Source organism: Nilaparvata lugens, chromosome 3 (assembly GCF_014356525.2).
Source record: "Nilaparvata lugens isolate BPH chromosome 3, ASM1435652v1, whole genome shotgun sequence".
NCBI classification, from domain to species: domain Eukaryota; kingdom Metazoa; phylum Arthropoda; class Insecta; order Hemiptera; family Delphacidae; genus Nilaparvata; species Nilaparvata lugens.
Window position 1 is genome coordinate 3,089,016 of NC_052506.1, and position 17,655 is coordinate 3,106,670.

At 46.6% G+C, this 17,655-nt stretch overlaps 1 protein-coding gene across 2 annotated transcripts in view; it reads left to right on the forward strand.

Moving 5' to 3' along the window:
- The window catches only part of LOC111059988, a gene marked incomplete at its 3' end in the record, with an annotated part of 30,158 nt that extends 13,159 nt beyond the window's left edge, over positions 1–16,999 (forward strand). The window contains 2 exon segments of one of the 2 annotated variants that reach the window (XM_039422609.1): positions 14,420–14,541; positions 16,874–16,999. In XM_039422609.1, the coding sequence (XP_039278543.1) occupies positions 14,420–14,541; positions 16,874–16,958 (207 nt within the window). 2 annotated transcript variants of the gene reach the window in all.
- Between the last annotated feature and the right edge of the window lie 656 nt (positions 17,000–17,655).

Genomic DNA, 17,655 nt, shown 5'->3' on the forward strand with positions numbered 1-17,655 from the left:
TCGCTGCTTCCTTCTCACCTCTCTCGACCGCTCGACCTGGCTCTCCGAACTCGACTGCCTTCTCCTGGCCTTTCTCGAGCCTCCCTCAGTGACCGAGAGGGAGGGGAGAGAGGATGCGCAGCATCGCTGAGCGGTAGGCCAGTGGCTGGCTTGAACGTTGACCCCTCAGATTCTATGAAAGATAGCCGAGCGTCGAATAAATGAGCCCTAAATTCAATTCCTTTCTCTAGTTACGATATACATCGTGACACACTGTTCCTACTAAGGGAAGGGGGGGGAAAGAGAGGGGGAGGAGAGGGGGGTGAGGATGGAAGGGGTAAACGGCAGACAGAATGTCCCAAATGCCTGAGTACATTCTGCCGCCTCTCCGCCGGTCAACATAGACCGAACATAAACTGGGCGCCAGGTTGGTTCCTCGCCAACCGGTGGTGATGCGTCGGCACCATCCGAAGAAATGAGCAAGCTACCCGGCCAGATCCTAGGCCTAGCTTCAGAGAAGATCTTGAAGATCTGCACCGTGCTTTCGCACTGCGTTGAGACGCCGTGTTCGCACACTACAAGAGACCGCCGTGCTCCGCACTGCGATGGGGGACGCCGTGCTTTCGCACTGCAAGAAACGCCGTGCTTTCGCACTGCAAAGGACCGCCGTGCTTCCGCACTGCAATGGGGGACGCCGTGTTTGCACACTGCAAGAGGCCGCCGTGCTTCCGCACTGCGATGGGGGACGCCGTGCTTCCGCACTGCAAGAAGCGCCGTGCTTTCGCACTGCAAAGGACCGCCGTGCTCCGCACTGCAATGGGGGACACCGTGTTTGCACACTGCAAGAGGCCGCCGTGCTTCCGCACTGCGATAAACGCCGTGCTTTCGCACTGCAAAGTACCGCCGTGCTTCCGCACTGCAATGGGGGACGCCGTGTTTGCACACTGCAAGAGGCCGCCGTGCTTCCGCACTGCGATGGGGGGACGCCATGCTTTCGCACTGCAAGAAACGCCGTGCTTTCGCACTGCAAAAATAAGGACGCGGTGCTTTCGCACTGCAAAAGGAATGCCGTGCTTTCGCACTGCCCGGGGCGCCGTGCTTCCGCACTGCCAGAACACCATGCTTTCGCATCGCGAAAAGGACGCCGTGCTCCCGCACTGCAGAGTTGCCGTGTTTCCACACTGCCGAGGACGCCGTGCTTCCGCACTGCAGATGAGAGCGCCGTGCTCTCGCACTGCCAGGAAGGGCGGGTAACACAAAAAAAACGAGGTGACACACCTCAGACAGGTTCTGAGAACCTAAGTAGCATTGCAAGGGAACGCCGTGCTTCCGCACTGCAATGAGTCGCCGTGCTCTCGCACTGCAAAAATAAGGACGCGGTGCTTTCGCACTGCCGAGTCGCCGTGCTTCCGCACTGCCCAGGACGCCGTGCTTCCGCACTGCAGGTGAGAGCGCCGTGCTTTCGCACTGCCGGGGAGCGCCGTGTCACACTTGCAGGACACTGCCGGGAAGTGTCGTGCTTCGCACTGTACATAAATGGACGCCGTGCTTTCGCACTGCCGAGTCGCCGTGTTTTCCACTGCAAAAGGACGCCGTGCTGTCGCACTGCAGGTAAGAGTCCGGTGCTCTCGCACTGCCAGGAGGGACAACACAGGGTACACAAAACACAACAAAAACACAGAAACACAAAAAACACAGAAACACAAAAACACAGAAACACAAAAAACACAGAAACACACAAACACAGAAACAAATCGCCGGGCTTTCGCCCTGCGGGCCGTGCTTGTGCACTGCGTGCCGTGTTTTCACACTGCCGCGGTGTTCCCACACCGCGAAGGTGTGCGTCGCGTATGACAATCCAGACACTCACTGACCGATGTGTCATGCTTGCGCACGACGTTCGGACGAGCTCGCAATCTGGCTGCCGTGTTCCCACACTGCCTTGGTCAGCTCGCGCACTACCTTTGCCGGGCTTTCGCCCTGCGGGCCGGGCTTTCGCCCTGCATGCCTGCTTGCGCACTGCGATGGGGGACGCCGTGCTTTCGCACTGCAAGAAGCGCCGTGCTTTTGCACTGCAAAAATAAGGACGCGGTGCTTTCGCACTGCCAAAGGAATGCCGTGCTTTCGCACTGCCCGGAGCGCCGTGCTTCCGCACTGCCAGGAATGCTATGCTACCACATCGCGAAAAGGACGCGTGCTCCCGCACTGCAGAGTTGCCGTGTTTCCACACTGCCGGGGACGCCGTGCTTCCGCACTGCAGATGAGAGTCGCGGTGCTCTCGCACTGCCAGGAAGGGCGGGTAACACAAAAAAAACGAGGTGAACAACACCTCAGACGGTTCTGAGAACCTAAATAACATTGCAAGGGAAACGCCGTGCTTCCGCACTGCAATGAGTCGCCGTGCTTCTCACACTGCAAAAATAAGGACGCGGTGCTTGCGCACTGCAAAAGGAACGCGTGCTTTCGCACTGCCCGGGGCGCCGTGCTTCCGCACTGCCAGGAACGCATGCTTTCGCATCGCGAAAAGGACGCCGTGCTCCCGCACTGCAGAGTTGCCGTGTTTCCACACTGCCGAGGACGCCGTGCTTCCGCACTGCAGATGAGAGTTGCGGTGCTCTCGCACTGCCAGGAGGGGCGGGTAACACAAAAAACGAGGTGAACAACACCTCAGACAGGTTCTGGAACCAAATAACATTGCAAGGGAAACGCCGTGCTTCCGCACTGCAATGAGTCGCCGTGCTCTCGCACTGCATGTGCTGGGCTTTCGCCCTGCATGGCCGTGTTTTCACACTGCCTTGCTTCGCCGTGCTGCGCACTGCAGTGCCGGGCTTTCGCCTGCATGGCCGTGTTCTCACACTGCCTTGCTTCGCCGTGCTTGCGCACTGCACACTGCTGTGCCGGGCTTTCCCCTGCATGGCCGTGTTTTCACACTGCCTTGCTCGCCGTGCTTGCGCACTGCATGTGCCGGGCTTCGCCCTGCATGGCGTGTTTTCACACGCCTTGCTTCGCCGTGCTTGCGCACTGCATGTGCCGGGCTTTCGCCCTGCATGGCCGTGTTCCCACACTGCCTTTCCTTCCAGCATCAGACAGCTAGGATGAATCTCCAACACGACTAGGAACTCGTTGTGGTCTCAGCAATAGTCAGCTGAGATACAGCTCCAATAATTCCAGGAGCTCGTCGAGGAAGTAGACTCAAGTTGCAGTCCCCATCCTCAAGAAGAAACGTGATACACAACAATGTACCACTTCACAGGAGGCAGAAGTTGATAGAGGCGAATTGGAATCCAGGAAAACCACCAAGTGTCAGAGTGATTGATACCCTCAGATAGTTCAGTGTATCGGCAACTTATTGTTCACAATAAAAGATGAGAGATGACAATATGATGTAGAATACTGAATTATATGGTTGACATGAAGCCACTAATTGTGATGTTACACCACATATTTCGATTTTATATCACAATTAAATGTGGTCGAAATAATAATTCATTTTCGATCTGTTATGAGGATCTCAGCCTTCTCACTATATCACAATAATAAAATCGGAGCTATAAATTTCAACTCAATATTCCACTCTCACTGTTCATTTCAATAATGAAATCAATCACATGATTTACTTATGCAAAGTAACCATCCATTGGATATAAATGACAGTGTTTTATTATAACAGACAAAATCTGCTAATTAATTCACAATCAGTGAACATTTATTGCTCATCTCTCTCTCACTCCAAGACTTATTTCACCCCGAAATAAATCTTAATTTACTTTTTCAAGTAATTATTCACACCAGGCGTGTAAATGACACCACAAGCTGTTAATTAATTCACACTCAGTAAATATTGATTTTCCGAAAAATAATCACAACAATCAGCACAAATAGTAATAATTGAATGAATCAATACACCGTCAATAATAACTCATGATGGTAGGCTGAGTAAGAATTAGATTCACTCTCGAGACGTGATCTAATTCCAAAACTAACAACAGCACGATCAAACTCAGACTGACTCAATAACAGTAGGATATCTGGAAAAACTAGAATTCACATGAATTCTATTTTATAAATTGTTATTGAAAAGGAGAAGTAATTCTCTACAGACAAGAAGCTTGGCGATAGCAGTTAGCCAGTTGAGATAATGTTTATCTTATCTGTACAGCACAGCACAAATAACTTTTCCATCCAACATAGAATTAATTCTAATTGAAATAATAATATTTCATTCCAATTTATAGTAAGTCCTCCGACTTTATTTTCAAGTGAAATATTAGAAAATTTAAATCATAATTGAAGCTAAAGCCCACGATTGTAGTACATCTCGACTCACAATCAAACGCAATTTATTCATTCCACATGAATAATTAATTGCAACGTAATTCACTTTCATCCCACAGTATAATAACGTCTGTTAATTAACTGCATCGTAACACTTTACACGGATTAAAGCAATTACCACCAGCTTCATTAAATGATTTCAATTATTATAACCATTACCTCATGGTTAAAATATTAGTCAGATCAACTGATCTATAATATTTTCTAATATTCTCTATCCACTCATTTCGCCATCAACTATTTATGGCAAGTAGAAAACAAGCTACTGCAAGTTTTGTTTGTTAACCTGTACCTGGTTACAACAATATCGGTAACATACCGATCAAGACAATTTAGTCTAGTTGGAATCGATTTTAGCTGTTATTAACTAGTCATAGACTGTAGAAAATTTTCTTGATTATCCTTGCTTGGTCACATCTTAATATTATAAATAAATTTCAATCTGAAATTATTGGGATTGCCTTCAGATCAAAAGAAACGCATTAATTTGTCAATAATAATTTTCTCCATCTAATTCAGCCAGTGCTTTATGACCGATTATAATAATTAAACTGTAATGGTTGAGTTGCCATTTAGTTTAAGTAGAACTCCATTTCATGAGAAAAATTAAACGGAATATGCTGTTTCTTTTAATAAACTATTGACCAATTTCTTTCAATAACAATAATATGTCAGCCTTTTAATATTTTCATTATTTTCGGAATCGTGCTAATGCTATTAATTTTCAAAATTCGGCTAATAAATTCGTGCTAATAATTCTGAATTAATTTTCTTCAATTTCTATGCAATTTTGTCTTGACAACAAAATTTAATTTCCTCATTTTAAATGGGACAATTTATGAATCAAAAATAGCTCTAAGCTGTGATATGATTGAACTTCTATGATATTCACCCTTCTCGCCTCTTACCTCCTTATTGGCGGCGCGTGACACCTCTCTGGTATCCCATCCTCCGGATAGGCAGCGACCCTCTATAGACTCGCTCGGCCTCCTGCTGTCCATCCGCTCGAATTCCGTCCACCTTTTCCGCAACTGCTCCATCACCATCCTCTTCCTCATCCTCGGGCAGGTGTGGCTGGAGCTTGGGGCCCTTCTCGTGCACAGTAACCCTCTTACCGGCACTCACATTTCCTCGACCTCATATGGGCCAGAAAATTCTGGTGCTAACTTCGCGACAAGCTGATTAGCACCGAGGACAGGTGACACTCCTTCCTGTAGACTAGCTGTCCAGAGTTCACCTTCATCGTCCTCTTTTTCCAATTATAATACCGGTTGGCATTATAATTCTTGTCTCCAATACCTGAAACTACTTTGAGTGTAGTTTCCATCACCGGCAGTCTTCTAGACTGCACTGCTCGACGATTATCTCCAGCTCCTTGCTGAAAATAATCCTCCTTCTTCCGCCTCCGGTACCGCTTTTCCGGACAGTTGAACCTCCAGTGCCCAGCTCGTTTACAGTGCCAGCAAATGAACTTTCCACGGGCTGGAGAAATTTTCTGAGAAAGAAATTCCTCTTTTCCGTCTTCCACACGGCTCCTACGTGTTCGGACTGGAATGGAAATTTCTCTTCTCCTGCTTCTTCACAGGAATAATTCCAGGTGGCTTCCTTGACCTCCCTATGTCAGGCTGGGTTTTAACAGTAGCCAGCCTCGAGTTGACAGCTCCTTTTCCACTTTTGGGGTGGAAATATCGTCTCCAATGTGCTTTTTGACGAGATGAGGATCCCATTCCACTGACCGGGAATAGGGGTCTATTTTCACCCGGTGCTCACGAAGAAACTCCATACCAAGCAGAACATCTGGAGAAAGCCCATCCATTATTGTGAGTGTTGTTGATAGGGATACTCTGCCAATTTTCAGGTTGTTATAACACCACCTCGCAGTGTGCAGCCGCTCCGTTAGCCATAACAGCGCCGCGCTGCACAGGCTCTCGTTCCACTGCTTCCAAACTATTAAAAGCTTTAGAGCTAAATAGTTGGACTCTGCTCCGGTGTCGAGAAGAGCACTATACTGTCTGTCTCCTATTTCCACTGTAGTGAAGAGACGGCTGTCATCCTGGAGCTCGGCTCCAGCGGATTTGAAGCCTCGTTTTAACCACAGCTGTTTTATCAGAAGTCTTCTTCTGCTCTCTCTCACAGGAACAATTTGGTCGTGGCTTCCCGCACTTTGAGCAGAGTGAAACCTCCGGACACTCTGATCTCCAGTGTCCCACCTTCTTGCACTGCCAAACATGGGGGCCTTCTGGAGGTTGTTCACTCCGACGCTGTGTAGTAGTAGTCTCTGTCGAGGCTTGGTCTGCTTCCTCACCTCCTCCTGCTTCACAGCTCGTTGTCTCTGTTGAGCACTCTTCTCCTCGAACTTAATTCGTTCATATCGCCTCGCTAAGTGTAGCAAGTCGTCGGTGGTGTACACTTCAGCCTCCCTGATGTAGAGCTTGTAGCGTGGTAAAGATTTTTGTACAATCTCTGTACCTGGCTACTCTCTGAAAAACCACCTCTTCTCTCATCAGCGTTAGCAGCTCCTCAACATAGTCGTCTATGAGCTCGCCTTCTTTCTGCCGCCTGTCGAGAATTTCATTCTCAAGATCCTCCACATAAGTAGGTGGATAGTAACGAGACCGAAAGTCTCTCAGGAAATCGTCCCAGTGTCTCCACTGTTCTCTCCTATTCCTCATCCATAAGGAACATTTCCCCGCTAACATTTCAGGTAGCGCTGGAAATAACTGTCTGCCAGACAAGCCATATGCTTGTTGCAGCTCCTCGAGCCGCTCCATAAAACTTGGAGCATCTCCACTCCCATCGTATGAGAGCCGCCACCCTCGAACCTTGTCACACACGGCACCCGGGTCCATACAGGATGTAGCAGGCACCGCTGACCTGGTAGGTGACCTCAACACATGCCTAGGCATGTTATTATGCCTCCCCGGCATCTCCGGCCTCACTAGCGCAGGCTCTGCATCCTCGCTAACTGGTGCTGGCCTTCGCGCTCTTCGACAAAGCGCCTCCTCCCCATTATCCAGAACGGGGAGCATCGCAACAATCCGCTGTCGTTGCTCCAGTAGAGCCCTCCTCAGGCTCGTACTTGTGCTATCCGTCAGCACTGAGTCGAGTATTAGATCAATCAAGCTCTGATCGTGCACTCTGTAAACCCAGGAGTTGCTGGAGTCTCCATCAAACTCTGGAGATGTCTCCTTGGGTATTCTTCCAGTCTGGAACATGCAGTGGCCTCCGCGACTGGTGGCCACAAAGCTGCAGCTCCTTCCTCTCCTGACCTGTGCCAGCTCCGCCACCGATCCTGTTTAGACGGCGGCCTCCACCATTGTCCTCCGGTGGTTTTCGACAAGAGCTCTCCTGAGCTCTGCCATGGTACCTGTTGTAGGTAGCCCTGCTGATGCTGCTAGATCCACTGCTTCATTCCGGTGGAGTTTGTAAATCCAGGACACTCCTGGATCGCTGTTATCCTCTCGCGCCTCCTGTCTTCTCCGGCGCGAATACATTTCTCTTCTGCACTCATTGCTGCTTTACTCCTCCTGCCTTGGGCCCCACGTTCGTGTGCCATCTTCTGAGTAGATTTTTGCCCACACCTGTCTCTATCAGAATTCCAGTGTCGCTCTGGGCGGCTAAACTCAGTCGGCGACTGGGGAGGGCCGCGGCAGGGGACGGGAGTCTTGGTGGGGCGTCCGTCAACCACCCTCGCTCGGGTTGGGGGTTGAATGCTTGGGTTTTGAGTGCTTTGGAGAAATGTTTCCCTCTTTTAGGAAAGAGGGGCCGTGCTTTCGCACTGCCAAACAGGGTGGTCGCGGAAAGAAGGGAACAGGAACCTTGCAGTGTTAGTCGTGAGAAAAGGCTTCGTGTCGGGACTGAGTCCTAGTCCTCGGGCACGGGTGTCTTCCCGGGGTCCGGGTTGGTTGCGGGGCTCTGGTAAAGGCTTTCCCTGGCCTTCCCAGAGGTCCTCTTGTGATCCCGCACTGGACCGGTGCGCTGCGGCGGCCAGTACTCTAGACTTTCCTAAGTCCTACTGGCGGGCACTAGCTGTCCTCCCGGGGTCCGGATCGGCCGCGGAGTTGCGGGAAAGGCTTTTCCTGGCTTCCTAGACGTCCTCTTGCGATCCCGCACTGGACTACTGCGCTGCGGCGGCCAGCACTCTGGACTTTCCTAAGTCCTACTGGCGGGCACTAGCTGCCCTCCTGGGGTCCGGATCGTCCGCGGAGTTGCGGGAAAGGCTTTTCCTGGCCTTCCTAGACGTCCTCTGCGATCCCGCACTGGACCAGCGCGCTGCGGCGGCCAGCACTCTGGACTTCCTAAGTCCTACTGGCCGGGCACTAGCTGTCCTCCTGGGGTCCGGATCGTCCGCGGAGTTGCGGGAAAGGCTTTTCCTGGCCTTCCTAGACGTCCTCTTGCGATCCCGCACTGGACCAGCGCGCTGCGGCGGCCAGCACTCTGGACTTTCCTAAGTCCTACTGGCCGGGCACTAGCTGTCTCCTGGGGTCCGGATCGTCCGCGGAGTTGCGGGAAAGGCTTTTCCGGCCTTCCTAGACGTCCTCTTGCGATCCCGCACCGGACTACTGCGCTGCGGCGGCCAGCACTCTAGACTTTCCTAAGTCCTACTGGCCGGGCACTAGCTGTCCTCCTGGGGCCCGGATCGTCCGCGGAGTTGCGGGAAAGGCTTTTCCTGGCCTTCCTAGACGTCCTCTTGCGATCCCGCACTGGACCAGCGCGCTGCGGCGGCCAGCACTCTGGACTTTCCTAAGTCCTACTGGCCGGGCACTAGCTGTCCTCCTGGGGTCCGGATCGTCCGCGGAGTTGCGGGAAAGGCTTTTCCTGCCTTCCTAGACGTCCTCTTGCGATCCCGCACTGGACTACTGCGCTGCGGCGGCCAGCACTCTAGACTTTCCTAAGTCCTACTGGCCGGGCACTAGCTGTCCTCCTGGTCCGGATCGTCCGCGGAGTTGCGGGAAAGGCTTTTCCTGGCCTTCCTAGACGTCCTCTTGCGATCCCGCACTGGACCAGCGCGCTGCGGCGGCCAGCACTCTGGACTTTCCTAAGTCCTACTGGCCGGGCACTAGCTGTCCTCCTGGGGTCCGGATCGTCCGCGGAGTTGCGGGAAGGCTTTTCCTGGCCTTCCTAGACGTCCTCTTGCGATCCCGCACTGGACCACTGCGCTGCGGCGGCCAGCACTCTGACTTTCCTAAGTCCTACTGGCCGGGCACTAGCTGTCCTCCTGGGGTCCGGATCGTCCGCGGAGTTGCGGGAAAGGCTTTTCCTGGCCTTCCTAGACGTCCTCTTGCGATCCCGCACCGGACTACTGCGCTGCGGCGGCCAGCACTCTAGACTTTCCTAAGTCCTACTGGCCGGGCACTAGCTGTCCTCCTTGGGTCCGGATCGTCCGCGGAGTTGCGGGAAAGGCTTTTCCTGGCCTTCCTAGACGTCCTCTTGCGATCCGCACTGGACCAGCGCGCTGCGGCGGCCAGCACTCTGGACTTTCCTAAGTCCTACTGGCCGGGCACTAGCTGTCCTCCTGGGGTCCGGATCGGCCGCGGAGTTGCGGGAAGGGCTTTTCCTAGCCTTCCTAGACGTCCTCTTGCGATCCCGCACTGGACCAGCGCGCTGCGGCGGCCAGCACTCTGGACTTTCCTAAGTCCTACTGGCCGGGCACCAGCTGTCCTCCTGGGGTCCGGATCGTCCGCGGAGTTGCGGGAAAGGCTTTTCCTGGCCTTCCTAGACTCCTCTTGCGATCCCGCACCGGACTACTGCGCTGCGGCGGCCAGCACTCTATACTTTCCTAAGTCCTACTGGCCGGGCACTAGCTGTCCTCCTTGGGTCCGGATCGTCCGCGGAGTTGCGGGAAAGGCTTTTCCTGGCCTTCCTAGACGTCCTCTTGCGATCCCGCACTGGACCAGCGCGCTGCGGCGGCCAGCACTCTGGACTTTCCTAAGTCCTACTGGCCGGGCACTAGCTGTCCTCCTGGGGTCCGGATCGTCCGCGGAGTTGCGGGAAAGGCTTTTCCTGGCCTTCCTAGACGTCCTCTTGCGATCCCGCACCGGACTACTGCGCTGCGGCGGCCAGCACTCTAGACTTTCCTAAGTCCTACTGGCCGGGCACTAGCTGTCCTCCTTGGGTCCGGATCGTCCGCGGAGTTGCGGGAAGGCTTTTCCTGGCCTTCCTAGACGTCCTCTTGCGATCCCGCACTGGACCAGCGCGCTGCGGCGGCCAGCACTCTGGACTTCCTAAGTCCTACTGGCCGGGCACTAGCTGTCCTCCTGGGGTCCGGATCGTCCGCGGAGTTGCGGGAAGGCTTTTCCTGGCCTTCCTAGACGTCCTCTTGCGATCCCGCACTGGACCAGCGCGCTGCGGCGGCCAGCACTCTGGACTTTCCTAAGTCCTACTGGCCGGGCACTAGCTGTCCTCCTGGGGTCCGGATCGTCCGCGGAGTTGCGGGAAAGGCTTTTCCTGCCTTCCTAGACGTCCTCTTGCGATCCGCACCGGACTACTGCGCTGCGGCGGCCAGCACTCTAGACTTTCCTAAGTCCTACTGGCCGGGCACTAGCTGTCCTCCTTGGTCCGGATCGTCCGCGGAGTTGCGGGAAAGGCTTTTCCTGGCCTTCCTAGACGTCCTCTTGCGATCCCGCACTGGACCAGCGCGCTGCGGCGGCCAGCACTCTGGACTTTCCTAAGTCCTACTGGCCGGGCACTAGCTGTCCTCCTGGGGTCCGGATCGTCCGCGGAGTTGCGGGAAAGGCTTTTCCTGGCCTTCCTAGACTCCTCTTGCGATCCCGCACTGGACCAGCGCGCTGCGGCGGCCAGCACTCTGGACTTTCCTAAGTCCTACTGGCCGGGCACTAGCTGTCCTCCTGGGGTCCGGATCGTCCGCGGAGTTGCGGGAAAGGCTTTTCCTGGCCTTCCTAGACGTCCTCTCTCGCCTCGATGCCCCACTGGTGGCCTACCAATGGGGAGTCAGGTTTCGACCAAACCTGACGTGTTGTCGTTGGTCGAAACTGGCAACCCGTCGTCCAAACAGGTTAAGTGTCGTTTAACACTCGCCCAAACGAGTGTAGAGCAGTGGAGTTCACTGTGTGAGAGGCTAATCAACTTTTAGCCTCGACACAACTCTCGGTCGCTGAAGAAATCGGAGTTCACGTAGTACGGGTGTACTGTGACGTTGCTAGCTGCTCGCTGCTTCCTTCTCACCTCTCTCGACCGCTCGACTTGGCTCTCCGAACTCGACTGCCTCCTGCTGGCCTTTCTCGAGCCTCCCTCAGTGACCGAGAGGGAGGGGAGAGAGGATGCGCAGCATCGCTGAGCGGTAGGCCAGTGGCTGGCTTGAACGTTGACCCCTCAGATTCTATGAAAGATAGCCGAGCGTCGAATAAATGAGCCCTAAATTCAATTCCTTTCTCTAGTTACGATATACATCGTGACAAGGATAAGAAAGGTAGGTACTAAAAATTTGACTGAATTTGAATGTCTGCTGATTGTATAACAAAGCTTTGATTGACAGCTGATGTACCATTTGAATAAAACCAGGAAAATTGTGAGTTCTAGCATAATATCTTCTCATTGTCACTAACGTAGACAATTTATGAATTCAGTATGTTAGACAACAGAAGTTATCTAATTCACTGATCTCATAAGTATAGCCTTAAACCGCTACTAAATCCTTGAATCTCTAATCGAATTCAAATGATTTAAAGTCATTGAATTCCATATGACAAATTATCATCCATTAATAATAGTTTTTATGGCGATCGTTAACTGTAATAGATGCAAGTTCAGGATTGACTCACATCATAAATTTAAAGCTATCGATTTCATCGAGGCAAAACATGGACTAAACTTCGATTAAAGTAGGATTATGTAAGGGTTGATCTTGCGTAAACCCTTGAACGTAGTTTAGTTGACCCGAAAAAACAGTTATGTAGCACATCTCTGAATTTATTCAAATCGGATTGGTTTTGTAGACGGAGATAAGAGTAAGTTTTAAAAATCAAAAGTGAATTTGGTTTGGAGTGATTGATAGGTTTATGAATGTGTTCCATTCAATGCTGATAGAAATATATATAACACGAGGATGTAATGTTATGAATATTTCATAAAATGGATGATCAAAATGGGTAGACTGTCTGTTCTCGATGATCTAATTTACACGTAGATATGTATAATCTATCAAAAATAATCTATAATTTAATAATAAAATAAATCATCTATTTGAAATCCCTAATTTATTTGGCCCTTCCTTCATCTATTCTCCTCAGTTAACCAAACAACCACTGGTGATGATGCTATTAATGCATTGAATCTATAGTTTGACTTGAATGAATTATATTTCCGTGTTTAGTGGTTTCCAAATAGTATATTCTCCCATTTGCCTGCATATTATATATTTGATCATGTCAGCTACCAATTTCCTTTTTTAAAAAAGTAATGCTTTTCACTTTCCTTGCCCTATTACCATAGGTAAGGAAAGTATTGCTTTCCGAAAAAATTAAGGTACCCCAATTTCCAAATTTCTATACGTTTCAAGGTCCCCTGAGTCCATAAAAGTGGTTTTTGGGTATTGGTCTGTATGTGTGTGTGTGTGTGTGTGGTGTGTGTGTTGTGTGTGTGTGGTGTGTGTGTGTGTGTGGTGTGTATGTGTGTGTGTGTGTGTGTCAGTGTATGTGCGTCTGTGTACACAATATCTCATCTCTCAATTAACGGAATGACTTGAAATTTGGAACTTCAGGTCCTTACAATATAAGGATCCGACACGAACAATTTCGATCAAATGCAATCCAAGATGGCGGCAAAAATGAAGGAAAATGTTGTCAAGAACAGGGTTTTTCGCGATTTCCTCGAAAACGGCTTCAACGATTTTGATCAAATCTATACCTAAAATAGTCATTGATAAGCTCTATCAACTGCCACAAGTCCCATATCTGAAAAATTTCAGGAGCTCCAACTATGCAAAGTTTGATTTTAGATTCCCAATTATCAGGCTTGAGGTACAATTTAAACAAAAAAAATCGAGTGGAAAAGATTGAGAATGAAAATCTCTACAATTAATGTTCAGTAACATTTTCTCCTAGAATTGAAAATGAGCTCGAAATTTGAGAAAATGTGATTATTCAATTGCAAACTGTTGGCAACTGTTGAATTAATCATTCATTATGAAGAGAAAGCAGACCTCGTGTGTCTCCAGCGTCATTGTCCTGTCACCAGCTGGCTCTGTTCTTCGAATAGTAGACTTGAGATGTGCGTGAACACTAGCGTCAGGTGATCAATTTTCATAACTGCAAGAAAAGTTGTGTGAGTGCGCCACACTACATTTTTATTGGTTGAATTCTAACGGTTCCCATGACCATATCTGAAATACATGGGTGTGACTTGACTGGGCCAGTGGCAGTAGAGCCCAGCGTTTATTGGTCGAGAGCTATTGGCCAATCATAGGGCTTCACTCATACTATTATACTCTGCTTCTCAAGTTTCCAGTTTAATAACTAGAGATTGATAATGGTGTAATAACTGAAACTGATATCTCAAGCTGTTTCAATAAACAAGTGCTTTTGACAATATAGTTTTGGGATGTATTTGTTTGTTTATTTATTTTTTGAATAAAGAATTTGAATTGATTTTGAATTTATAAGCTAGTTTCATTCAATATTGTTGAAATTCATCAGAAAATCACTTCACATAGAATATTGAGTAGCCTAATAATTTGTTAGAATGGAAGATACTGAAGCTTATATCCTACAGATGGAAATTAATGAGATATTGCAATTATTCAAATGTTAATGAATTATTAATTATTATTATTGAACGAAAATTCAAATCAAATGCTGAAATTTTGTATAGTAGCGCCCATCGAATTTCATCTAGCTGTTTACCCTGTTGTCAATATTTGCAGTATCAGAAGTCGTCGGGTGAACTACAGCATTAATTTAGATTCTTGTTTGATAATAATTAAGCTAATATCTAGTTAATTATTATTAACTAGGAAGCTATATAAAACTAGGAATTATTATTAAGTGAGTAGCTGATTACTTAATGAATAAAAAAATAGTTCAAGAGAGTAGATTTAGAAGGTGTTTATATGAATAATAGAGAAGTCTAAATATCACCCTCATTTCAGACTAAAACAGCAGCCAATTCAACGATATCACTGACCCTCGGATGCAAATTCTCAATGTATCTCATTTTTGGTTTAATGGAGCTATTCGTCTACAGTGGTGTGGACATATTATACAGGATCAGGTAATTTTATACCAAATCAAACCCTCTAGTTGAACCCTCTATATGGTTCCTCCATTCCTGATATCACTATATATTATATTCATCTACTTTGAAGATAGGATCAATCAGACTATAGAATTATTCATAATCAATCAGCTGACAAGTGGATTATTCATTGCATGCATTACACAGATTTCTGGCCGTGTCTATTTCAATATTTTTATGATGCGTGCCCATCAGTATCAATATTCTCACATTTGAAAAACAAATTTAATAGGTGATTGAAAATAAAATAAAAATTATTAAATGAACTGAATAATGCCGAAGAAATTATAATATTCTTGATTGAAAAAAATTAATTTTAAAATAGTTGAGAAATATTTTTATCACATGGAAAGATTATCACGGAACTGGATAAATTATCATATGGGATACAAATTGAAACGTGAATGAATTATTAATTATTATTGAACGAAAATTCAAATCAAATGCTGAAATTTTAAATAGTAGCGCTCATCGAATTTCCATCTAGGTGTTTACCCTGTTGTCAATATTTGCAGTAGCAGAAGTCTTCGGGGTGAATTACAGCATTTAATTGGATTTCGTTTAATAATAATTAAGCTTTTATCTAGTTAATTATTATTAACTAGGGAGCTATAATAAAACTATTAATTATTATTAAGTAGCTTATTTCTAAATAGATAAATAAATAGTTCATGAGAGTAGATTTAGAAGGTGTTTATATGAATAATAGAGAAGTCTAAATATCATTCTCTTTTCAGACTAAAACAGCAGCCAATTCAACGATATCACTGACCCTCGGATGCAAATTCTCAATGTATCTAATATTTGGTTTGATGGATCTTTTCGTCTACAGTTGGTGTGGACATATTATACAGGATCAGGTAATTTTATACCAAATCAAACCCTCTAGTTGAACCCTCTAGTATGGTTCCTCCATTCCCTGATATCACTTTATATTACATATCATCTACTTTGAAGATAGGATCAATCAGACTATAGAATTATTCATAATCAATCAGCTGACAAGTTATTCATTGCATGCATTACACAGATTTCTGGCCGTGTCTATTTCAATATTTTTTTATGATGCGTGCCCGTCAGTATCAATATTCTCTCATTTTAAAAACAAATTTAATAGGTGATTGAAAATAAAATAAAAATGATCAAATGAACTGAATGATGCCGAAGAAATTATAATATTCTTGATTGAAAAAAATATTTTAAAATAGTTGAGAAATATTTTCATCACATGGAAAGATTATCACGAAACTGGATTACTCATCATATGGGATACAAATTCAAACGTGAACTGAGTTTATTAACATAAGTGAGCTTTTGATCTTGGAGGAAACAAATAACAGTTTTTAGAGTGAATTATGAATCAACTATGAATTGTGATTCAACTGAATCAACCAGAACAGGTGACACATACTGTGAATGAGAAAACTGCGTGAGGTATACTGTTCACAGAACTACTAGTTACAAACATATCTGATCATCATTAATTTATTATCAGATTTTTTCTATGAAAGCTATCCTAACTCACTTATGCCCATGTACATCATTCCGGTTTGAACGGAGACAAATCAACTGTAGGATTAAACTTGGAATAGTACACATCATTTCAAATTGAGAGCGGTTTGACTCAGAGGTCGTGCAAATAGCTATTGCTTAAGTTAAGTATCATGCGCCCACACTTACGTTAGAAGGGTGACTGCTTGGGCCAACTTCTCTGAATATGATTCAAGAGTTTTAAAATCGCTTCCCGGTGGTTCGGAACCCACCTAAAACTGTCCATTTATCTCTCATCATCATCCGCCTCATTACTCATCACGCACAAGCCTAGAGCTCATGTGGGCATCACCCTCGGAAGAGAATTGTAGATAGCGTTAACGTAGATGGTGCTAGAGGTTTCAGTTGTATAGGTGAGCATAATTATTGAACACATTTCATAGGTGTATTAAATGATGAGAAATAGTAGTAGCGCGCCAATTTTTTATTCGCAGTCCATTAAAATGATTAGGGAGGGACCAACAGGCACAGCCCAAAACTGTTCCTTCCCCGAATTTCAATTCATATTCTAGTCTAAGTAGGATATGTTGTCTTTGATATTTTGTCCAGACTTGTTGTCTTTGTGGGGAATATTCACTATTTATATAATGTTTCTGCTGCTGTATTACTTTTTTTGTGAATAAATATCATTTGAATTTGAATTTGAATTTTTAATTCAATTTGATTATATCAAAAGTAGCTTTTCTATCGCATAATTATTATTTATATCTCTTGCATTATTCAAGCTCTTTTTATTATCAGAAAACTTTATTTCCAGACGGGCAGCTTGCATGGAAGTCTCTATGAGATGGCTTGGCTTTCAAATTCTCCAAAATTCAAGAAAAATGTGTTGCAAGCCATGACTAGGGCCTTGAGACCTTGCCGACTCACGGCTGGAAAATTTATCCAGTCGATTTTAAGACTTTTGCTGGGTAAATATTATTCAATTCATTGATCCATTTCAAATTTGATGTTTTGAATCTATTCAATCCTTGATCCATACAGATTCCATGAATGTTTTCTATTAATTTTAATTATTTTTGTTAAAGTCATTTAATCTCAGCTGTTTCCTGCATGAAATCAAGCCGGAAAACGGCGGTTTTCAGAACAAATAAACATATGATCTCATACAGCATACTCTACTGTAATGAAACCATATGTTTTTTCCTTCACGTCGAGTATGTTTCCTCCTAGTTCCGGAATAGGAACAACGAAAATGATACAAAAAACTGAAGACCTTAAAGAGCATAGACTCATATGCAGCGCTAGTGTCGTACTTGGAATTGAAATCTGCCATTGAGGGGGCAACCTATAAGATATACATACCAATGCCTTTGAAATCTCTAGTACTACAAATATAGATTTAATATCTCGTGCTAAATACCCCAATGACGGCCTTCAATTTCAAGTAAGAGTATCATTGGAAGGCATAGGCATTGTAGGTCTATATCTCTTTAAGTCTTTGCAAAAAACCATCTTCAGTGCTCCAGTGGAAGTTTTGTCACTTCCACAATTCCTGATTGGAATTTGTAAACTAGGTTATCAATGTTTATAGAATGC